The sequence below is a fragment of the Anoplophora glabripennis genome, unplaced genomic scaffold (assembly GCF_000390285.2).
Source record: "Anoplophora glabripennis isolate ALB-LARVAE unplaced genomic scaffold, Agla_2.0 scaffold1093, whole genome shotgun sequence".
NCBI classification, from domain to species: domain Eukaryota; kingdom Metazoa; phylum Arthropoda; class Insecta; order Coleoptera; family Cerambycidae; genus Anoplophora; species Anoplophora glabripennis.
The window spans coordinates 49,204-59,299 of NW_019417329.1; the positions used below are offsets into that span (position 1 = coordinate 49,204).

A 10,096-nucleotide genomic window follows, 5' to 3' on the forward strand; every position below is an offset into this window, starting at 1 on the left:
TTTTTTCAAGAAATTATCGTTGGAAAATTGTTTTATTTTGAATTTCATGTGAATTTTGACATTTCCGGAGTCATTTTCCATTATATAATTTGCATTGCACAAATTTGTGATATTCTTTTAAACTAGACATAAAGTAGAACTATTTGACATAATTATACTACACCATGTCATTCTTTTTAAGAAAATCTATCAATTTAATAAATATTTTCAGTTTAATTGTTCATACTTGGAATCAAATATTTTAAAACCGCTACCATGCTTTAAGATTTGCTTTTATTTTATGTTTTATGATTGAGCAGTATGTCATAACATGACAGATTCCCCCCTAAATTATAATAAAGTTATTCTGAAATAATGACTTTATTTAATTTATGTGCAATAGTTTCCTTATCACTTCAGGATTTATTTCCCTCTGCTTTGTAAAATAATATATAATTTTTTTTTTTTAGTCTAATTTCATTTTCACTTTATGTTTGTTCAAGTCATGTCCCTGCATTGTACTAATTTGTGATATAACTTTAGTTTGATATTTATTAGGTGTATAAGGGTAAATTAACTCAGTGTGAAAACGTCCCCTTATCAAATCACTATCTAACTGTTTCAGCTCATATGTATTTTGATTTAAGACTTTCTGAACAACATATGGACCTCCGTACGGATATTGTAATTTGGCACATATCTGTTTGTCCTTATTTGTATATCGATGTCTTTTTATAACAACTAAATCTCCTAATTCAAATATTGTGCGTTTGACAATTTTTTTATTTGCCCTTTTTGTGTACCTATCAGCATTTCGTTCCAGTTGTTTTCGGACTTTCTCCCTTAACGTTTCTAAATTTTGATCAGATTGATTTATCCATGGTCTATCTGGGTTTTTTCCAAGCATTACTTGAATGGGTGTCTGCAATGTTACCGTGTTTGGTGTATTATTTATATAATTTTCAATGTGTTTAACATGATCTGACCAGTGTGTGTGATTGTGTTGTGTAGAAATGCGTAGAAATCTTAGAACCTCTTGTATGTAGCGTTCAGATGGGTTTGCTTGTGGATGTCTGATTGTCGTAAATATAATTTTAATTCCTTGTCGAGTCCAATAATTTATAAATCTGTCATTTTTGAAATAAATCACGTTGTCAAGTAGTATCGTCTCTGCTCGTCCAACATCGTTAAAGAATTTTGACAATAAATGAATAGTGGTCTTTGTGATGCATATAAGTGTAGGATATGCTTTTATGAATTTTGAAAAATGGTCTGTGATGACTAAAATATGTTTGTGTCTTGTGTGAGATTTGATCAAGTTACTGATATAGTCAACTGATACTAGTTGTAACGGTCTTGTGGTATGGTGCAAAAGAATAGTATTTTGGTTTGTGTGGTTTTTGTTTTTTCCTAGACAACATTCATGACAGTCTTTAATTACATTTTTCGTTATTTGTAGGTCTCGTTTACAATAAAAGTTCTCTCTGAATATTAACCAAGTCTTTCGTATCCCTATATGTCCGTATCGTAAGTGTAGATCAGTTAGTATTTTCTCAGTTGCGTCGTTGTCAAATACATAAAGTTCATTGTCTTGTATTTGTTTTATTATAAAGTTTTGTTTAACAGAATATCCTCTGTACGTAGGATTTTCTTGTATTTTCTGTCTTAAGTCAGTGAGTTGTTGTTGGTTGCCTAATATTTCTTGTGCAGTATATAATATTTCGTGTTGTTTTAAAATGTTTAACGCAATGATGTATGTGTTTTCTGGTTTTTTTGGTGTTATGTTACGTGTTAAAGCATCAGCAGTTATGTTGAGTTTACCAGCTCTATGCTTAATAGTAAAAGAAAATTCTTGAATTAAAAGTGACCACCGATAAATCCGATTGTTTACAAAACGATTTTTCAATAAGAACGTTAAAGCTGAATGATCCGTTTCAAGTGTAAAATGTGTGGCAGTGAGATAATATTTTAATTTTGTGACAGCAAATACAATCGCCAACATTTCTTTTTCACTGATAGAGTACCTGGTTTCGTAAGGTTTTAAAGTTTTTGAGATAAAACATATGGGTACCTCTATCCCATTTTGAAATTGTGTCAGTTCTGCAGCTACAGCATGGAATGAGGCATCTGTTCTTAACGTAAAAGGTAGTGAAAAATCTGGGTTATACAAGAGTAGATTGTCATGGAAATTGGCTTTTAAATTATCAAATGCTTGTTGTCTCCTTCTATCCCACACCCATTTATTTTCCTTTCTTAGTAGTTCGATTAACGGAGCTTCTTTTTCAGATAATTCTGGTATGAATTTCTTATAATAAGTTAATATTCCTAGAAAACCCCTTAACATTTTTAGGTTTTGTGGTATAGGATAATTTTTGATGTCTTGAATTCGATCTTTTTCAATGCCAATCCCATCTTTTCCAATCTTGTATCCCAGAAATTTTACCTCTTGCTTGTAAAATTCACATTTCTCTATATTTAATTTTAGTCCTGCCTCATTCAGCGCTGTAAATACTGTTTGTAAATGTTTTTGATGTAATTTATTATTTTCAGAGTATATCAGTATATCATCAATATAATGTGCACAAAAAATGTCGTATCGAGAATTTGTTGCATAGCTTGTACCAGAGCTGAGGAAGCTGACTGCAATCCGAGTGGTACAACTCTGAATCTATAAATGTGGCCATCGACGCTAAAGCCTGTGTACTTTCGACGTTCTGGTGCCAGTGGAATAAGCCAAAAAGAATTTTTGAGGTCTAATTTTGAAAATACCGTATTCTTCCCAATCCTACTCAACATAGCATCTATAGTCTGAGGTGCATCATACTGGGGCTTTGATATTTGGTTTAACATGCGAGCATCTAAGCAAAGTCTGATTGAATCATCACGTTTTTTAACGATTACTAGTGGATTAATATAATTTGATTTTCCTTGTTCAATTATACCAGCCTCAAGCATGTTTTGCAACTCAATTTGTACTCTAGATCTATGATTATGAGGAATAGGGTACGTTTTGCATTTGAAAGGTTTGGATTCATCCACTTCTATTCGATGTACGTAGCCAGTAGCAAATCGAGGTTCATAGTTTATTAGGTTCATATTGTCCTTCATAATATCTTGTACAATGTGAATAAAATTTTCTGGACAGTTTAATTTTATGTTTTCATTATTTGTAAGAACATTTATCTTATATGAAGCTTTGATGACTAGATTGTTTTGTTTTTCAATTTGTGTATTTAGTAGTTCATCATTTTTCGTGCACGTAGCATTTAATAATTCTTTATTATTTAAACAATCGTCAAGTATTATATTTATTTTTTCATCATTCAATTGAAAAACTTTGCTCTCTAGATCAAACTTAGCTCCATATTTCAACAATATGTCCTCACCTAAAATTATATCAAACTCTATATTAGGTACAATTAAAAATTCTGCTTATATGGGTTTGTTGAGAAGTTTAAACATTATATTTACCACTTTGTTGCTTTCAGCCAATTTTTTTCCAGATGCATTTATCAGTTTGATTTTGTTTACTTTTATAATATTGTTTTTTAAGTGATTTAATTGTTTATGTAATAAATTTTCATTAATTAAACTTTTTTCTACACCTGTGTCAAGCAAAGCTTTAAAATTTTTATTTTCAATTTTAATGTTTATAAATATTAAATTAGTTTTTTCATTATTCATAGCCTGATCACAGCCTTCGTCGACGTTAATGAATTCCCTCATGTGCTGATAGCTAGTGTTTAAACTTCTCGTAATTAAAAATTTGTGTCATCAGCAGAGTGGATTTGTGCAACCGTTTAAACTGTATTTACCTCTTGTGTAGTTGTGTTTTGTGGTTGTATAGCTTGAGTTTTTATCGTGTTATTGTATGATGTAGATTGTGGTATTTGTGTATTTTGACTTGGGTTTTCAGGCTTTCGATTAAATTTGTTGAACCTATTGCCATAAGTATTGTTGCCACGGTTGTTTTGATTCCTGTTCTCTTGTCTGTTATCGCTGCTTCTTTCCTGATTGTTTCTATATTAATTTTGCCTTCTTTCTTGACCATTTCCATTTGGAATGCGGTTGTCTTGTCGATTCTCATTTTTCTTCCATCTAGTCTGGTAATCATCGATACTTCTTATGTAATCGATCAAACCATTAATCGTTGAGATGCGCTGTGTCACAATCACCTTATGAATATCTTCTTCAAAATGTCTAGCCAACATTTTTACCATTTCGTTTTCAGTAAACTTTGGTTCCAGATGTTTTATGTTGTAGATGTTTTTCATGAGATATCTTTCTCTGGAACTGCCAAATTTCTCGTTATATTTTCCGTTGATGAGGTTTATCCTTACCTTCTGTTGATGATATTCCCCCCAGTATTTTGATATAAATAGTTGTTCAAACTCGTCAAAGGTATCGTATTTGTCTTCGATGAGCTGATACCATATATCAGCATCACCTTTCATTGTCGAACTGATGATATTTTTGATATTCATTGATGATGGTAAGGTTTCTATATATATATTTTGAGTTTCTTGATAAACACTGCCGGGTGTATCCGGGTGTCTCCAAAGAATACCAAGTCTTGACTCATGTTTATTGTCGGTTCGATTCTTGACACACATCCCATGTTTCTTTCCTTCAACTTTTCTTCAAACTTTCTCTCCTGTTCTTTTAATTGGTTGTACAATATTTGTTATTTTTCTTGTTGCCTTAGCCAGTTGGTGGTGGCTTGAGTCTTCTTGATGTAGAGCTTGTTCCAATTTTTTTTGTTTCTTCTTCGACTTTCTGGAACTTGGTGTTTGTGGTAATCCGAACCTCTTCAATGTTCTTCTCAAGTGTTTCTTGTGTCTTACATATTTCTCTTGTTAATGTTGTTTTTAACTCTTGATTTGATTTATCATATTTTTCTTCGATTTTGTCAAATTTTTCTTCAATGTCTGCTCGTAGTTTGTTCTTGATTTCTTCACTACCTTGACTATATTTTCTGTTATTTCCATTTTCCAGGCTTCATTTCCTTTTTCCAGGTCCTTTTTCATGTCCAGAAACATTGATTCTTGCTTTTTCTCAGCCTCTTTGATTAACATTCTCTGTTTTTCTTCAGCTTCTTTGCTTCTTTCTTCCATCCGCCTTTCAGCTTCTTTGCTTCTTTCTTCCTGTTTCCTTTCAACTTCTTTGCTTCTTTCTTCCTGTTTCCTTTCAACTTCCTGGAATAAAATTTTCTGTTTTTCTTCAGCTTTGCTTCTTTCTTCCATCCGCCTTTCAGCTTCTTTGCTTCTTTCTTCTTGTTTCCTTTCAGCTTCTTTGCTTCTTTCTTCCTGTTTCCTTTCCATATCCTGTATATTTTTCTTAATATCTTGAAACAATGCCGTTATGTTTTCGATGCTTAACATTGTTTCTTGCCTGCTAGTTGTTTGTTCCCCCCTTGTTTCTACTTCCGTGCTCATACTTTGTTCTTCATCAGAGCTGCACGCCTCTTCAGAAATTACCTTTCCACTTCTAAGGTCCATGTCTATTTTTTTTCTTACTTGGTTTTGCAAATTTTAAAAGAGCCCCACGTTAGGCGCCAAATTTTTGTTGTGTTGAATGTTGTTTTATGTGTTAAAATTTTATGTATGAATGTTCAATTTTAGAAATTAATGTTTTGAGTACGTTTTGAATAGCCCCTGTATATGTGTGTCAATAATGTATGTTATGTGTAGTGTAGTATATATGTTAAAGACGTAAATACAATTCACAAGTCTTATATTTACCTGTTAATGCTTAAATGGCCTCTATTTTACACTTTATTTTATTTTTTTTATGTGAGCAACTCCCTCGAGCAGGAGGCGGGTTCAATATTTCATTCAAACAAGAATCTACTTATTTCTTTGACATAAATTTAGTTTATCTCACTATATAGATTTTCCTCAAATATCACACATGGAACAATAAATAAATCGAATAACTTTAACAAGTGTCAGCTATATTTACTACAACGGATGTTCAGATATACAGTTATACAAATTTTCTTAATCTAGACTAATACTAAAATTAGAATTTGAGATCTCTTTATTTATATTACTTTTCAATTTTGATTGGTTAAATGAAACTTTTGTTTTTAAATTTGTTAAAATTTGTTTTAAATATCTTTATCTTTCATTGATCAACGTTTTTTAAATATGTGGCCAATAAAATACCCCTCTTAACTGCAGTTAAATAAAATGGTCTACCTTGTATTTTGAAATTTCAAAGTTTTCAGACGATCTTGAAGTTGGCAGGCCTGCTGAACTGGAACTAGACATTATCGTTGTTTTCTGCCATTAACTCGTTCTGAGACAGTCAGATTCTCCTCCGTTCCATTTATTCCACTCAGGCACTGGTCACTAATTTTGAATTCGCACTTTATTCCCTTTTCGAAAATTCACTGTAGTCGAAGCACTTGATTGGTCACAAATCCTAACAGTTCGTTGTTGTACAAGTTTAATTTTCTTATGTTTGATCCCTGTTCGGACTAAATCGTTTTCTCACAACTTTTGACGAAATTATAACCTCACATCAGTTTGACATTTGCGATTTGAAAAGGTACAAATTTTAAATTAATTGAGTTGCCTTGATTTTTCTTGTGATTTTCAATTGTTTTCTTTCAGATTACCACAGATGTTTATCGTTCAAAGATCATGAGCAAACTGGCTGTTTTCGTCCAAAACACTTTTAATAAACCCGAAAACAAAAGAAGTTTGTTGTGGTTACAACGTCACCTGTCATATGATATAACTTATTTTATGAAATTTTGGGCATATGGATTTCTAAAACTGAAAATTATGCTTATTTTCGATTATAGGATACAATTCTCGTTATTTTGATACCCCATTTTCCATTGTAGGTTATAATTTTACATCTATTCTGAACCTATGCTAAATTATGAAAATACAGTAACATTTCTTACTTAAAACTGTTTTTACCTTTTAAATCTATTTTATGACCTCTTTATTAACGTTCTTACATACTTTCCACTTGGGTTTACATTTATTTAAATGTTTATGGTTTATTTTTGTTCTAGGTGTCGAAATGACATCGTTTTTCACAATTTTTTCATTTATGGAAAAGTCTATAACATAAAATAAATACGGCTTTTTAGTCCTTGGAAGATGCACTAGCCAATGTCTATAGCAGATTGACACTCGCCTTTATATTAAAAACGAGATTTACAAAATTTGTCGTTTGACATATGATACAATTTTTTTTCTTGTACAATGCAATATATTGGATCAAATCCAGTTCTAAGGATGTGAACTTGCTAAAGGTATAACGCTTTAACTTTCTATAACGTTATTTGCATGTTTATTGAAAATTTAGTAAAATTTATTCGATAGCCGTTACTGTACCGTTTCAAAATTTGATGAAAATCTTTGAGTGAGGTACAGATAATGTTTTGTACTGCGGTGGTTTGTTGGTGACAAACATGTACTACATTTCTGTGCTGTTTTTTTTTCAAGAAATTATCGTTGGAAAATTGTTTTATTTTGAATTTCATGTGAATTTTGACATTTCCGGAGTCATTTTCCATTATATAATTTGCATTGCACAAATTTGTGATATTCTTTTAAACTAGACATAAAATAGAACTATTTGACTTAATTTTACTACACCATGTGATTCTTTTTAAGAAAATCTATCAATTTAATAAATATTTTCAGTTTAATTGTTCATACTTGGAATTAAATATTTTAAAACCGCTACCATGCTTTAAGATTTGCTTTTATTTTATGTTTTATGATTGAGCAGTATGTCATAACATGACAGATTCCCCCCTAAATTATAATAAAGTTATTCTGAAATAATGACTTTATTTAATTTATGTACAATAGTNTCAAATTTAAAATGAAAAAACACAATAATATTATATTGTTATAATTTATCCAATACGATGACTGATGCATAGTTTTTAAAAAAAATTTAGTCTAAGGAAAATGGTTGTTTAGGTATGTATTTGACAAAATTATATTTTTATTAAATTAATTGTAATTACAGGAAAAAAATTGTTTCTAAATATTAAGTAGTCTGTATTTTAGGTTTTATTTAATTAACAATTACAATTTTAACAATAAAAGCCTTTTGAAAAAGTTCCTGATCAGGAACGAAACGTCAAGAAAGAAATAGCTGCTGTTTCTTTTACCTCTTTTTTAACCGACTATCACACCAGAACCCAATTCCCAAGAAAATAAATATATTTTAATATTAGACAAAAGGTTCAAGAAGATTTCCACGTTATATATATATATATATATATTATGGTACAACGAATGGCAATGCTAGCCAAGCTGAACGACTTTATAGACATAGTTTTCTAAATCGACGACCAACGAGGAATACTTTTTCAAGCGTTCACCGTCGAGCTCGTGAAGCTGCATGCCTGTCACAACCAATACGCCGAGCGAAAGAAAGATTTGTTCGTACAGTTCATTTGGAAGACAGAATTTTGGAATCTGTAGATGAAGACCCATCTACCAGTACCAGGCAGATATCAACAGATTTGGATGTATCACATGTAACAATCTGGAACGTCTTACGTGAGTAGCAATTACGCCCACATCGTGTCCAGCGAGTCCGTTCATTAAATGAAAATGACTATCAAAAAAATTGGAAAAAATTTTTAGGAATGCTCACCTGCCTACTTTTGTCTGTTTATCTGTCTGCCTTTTTACTTGCACACCTGTTTGTTTGCTTGTTAGTCTGTATTTATCGTCCATCTGTATTTTGTCTCCGTCCATCTACCTGACATCATGCCTTTCCACCTGCCCTTCTGTCGGAAATTTTGTCTTCCTGTCTGACTAAATGAGTAAATGTTTCTATCTGTCTGTTTCTCTGCCACCTTCAAACGACCTTTAACATGAGGTGATAGAGGTCAACCGACATCTGCTTCAAACTCAGCGACCCAAAAGCCTATGTATGAATCTTTTCAGATTATTTTAATCACCTCTTCTTAATGTGACCTTCAAATGACCTTGAACCTGACGTGATAGGGCTTAACCAACCTCGGCATCGGAATCAGCGATTCCAAACTAAATGTTGACCTGTGTAATTTTCAAAACTACAATTCTTAAGATACTGTAGCAGGTATCAGACACCGTTTGATGTAATTTCCCATTAAATTGAAAATTTGCAATACATACAATTTGCCTACATACAAAATTTCCTGTAAATACATTTCGTATTATAATAAAATTAGATTCCTTCAAGTAAATGTAGTAGCTAACAAAAACTAGAACTTAATCTGACATAAGTACCCTATATTTTCCCTATTTTCACAGCTAGAAGTTTTAAATTATTGTAGCAGAAATCAAATGTCTTATTGTGCAACTTGATTTTAAATTTACAATAAAAGTTGATCAAATGTTTAATTAAGTTTGATAACGATAATGCTTTTCGGAAACATGCGCCAAATACACTTGATACAGTTTTAAATGTAATTATTTTAATTTCTCATTAAATTGAAAATTTGCGCTAGTACATATAATATTTCCTGTAAGCTTAATGTTATGTAACGGTCCCTATTTTAAAATCTATATAAAGTATGAAGAGTCGCATTCGATAATGTTTTAATTGTCATTTATTTAAGAAATAGTCTAAGTAGTGCCATCTAGTGATCAGAGTAGTGCGTAGATAAATCAAGTAGGCGAATACTGTTCGAGTTTAAAAAGGGTTGCGCGAATGGCCGCAGTTCGGTCGATGGCAGAAATCGAAACAAAAGAATTGGAGAAGACTACGGCGAGAATTCGAGGAAGATGGCGTATGGTATAGTTGAGCTGAGTGTTTGATGTGAAACTAATGTTAATATTGATGTCCAGATAAAATATTAGATTTGTAAAAGTACCTTGCAGTTCCTAGGAGTAAGAAACTGATAATATTCAAGTTCCAGTCTACGTGAGTACGTTTGCAAGTGAGTTATACGCCGCTATTGTGTTCCAGATTTCGTAAGTTAAACTTATATTTTCGATTATCAGGCTAGCCTATAAAAAAGTGCTACGACCACTATAGAGATCTCTCGCGTGTGAAATAACTATAACTTTGTGTCTAAATCGTGAACTTCCTACCCTAACTTGACAAACTTTTTGTAGTTATTTTTAATGAATACGTCATTTTTTGT

At 31.7% G+C, this 10,096-nt stretch overlaps 1 protein-coding gene across 1 annotated transcript in view; it reads left to right on the top strand.

Moving 5' to 3' along the window:
- Positions 1-3,071, top strand: part of LOC111692267 (zwei Ig domain protein zig-8-like) — a 16,943-nt gene extending 13,872 nt beyond the window's left edge. The window contains exon 3 of the mRNA XM_023456181.1: positions 2,530-3,071. Coding sequence (XP_023311949.1) covers positions 2,530-2,555 — 26 coding nt within the window. The 3' untranslated portion in view covers positions 2,556-3,071. The remainder of the gene's footprint in view (positions 1-2,529) is intronic.
- The last annotated feature ends 7,025 nt before the right edge of the window (positions 3,072-10,096 follow it).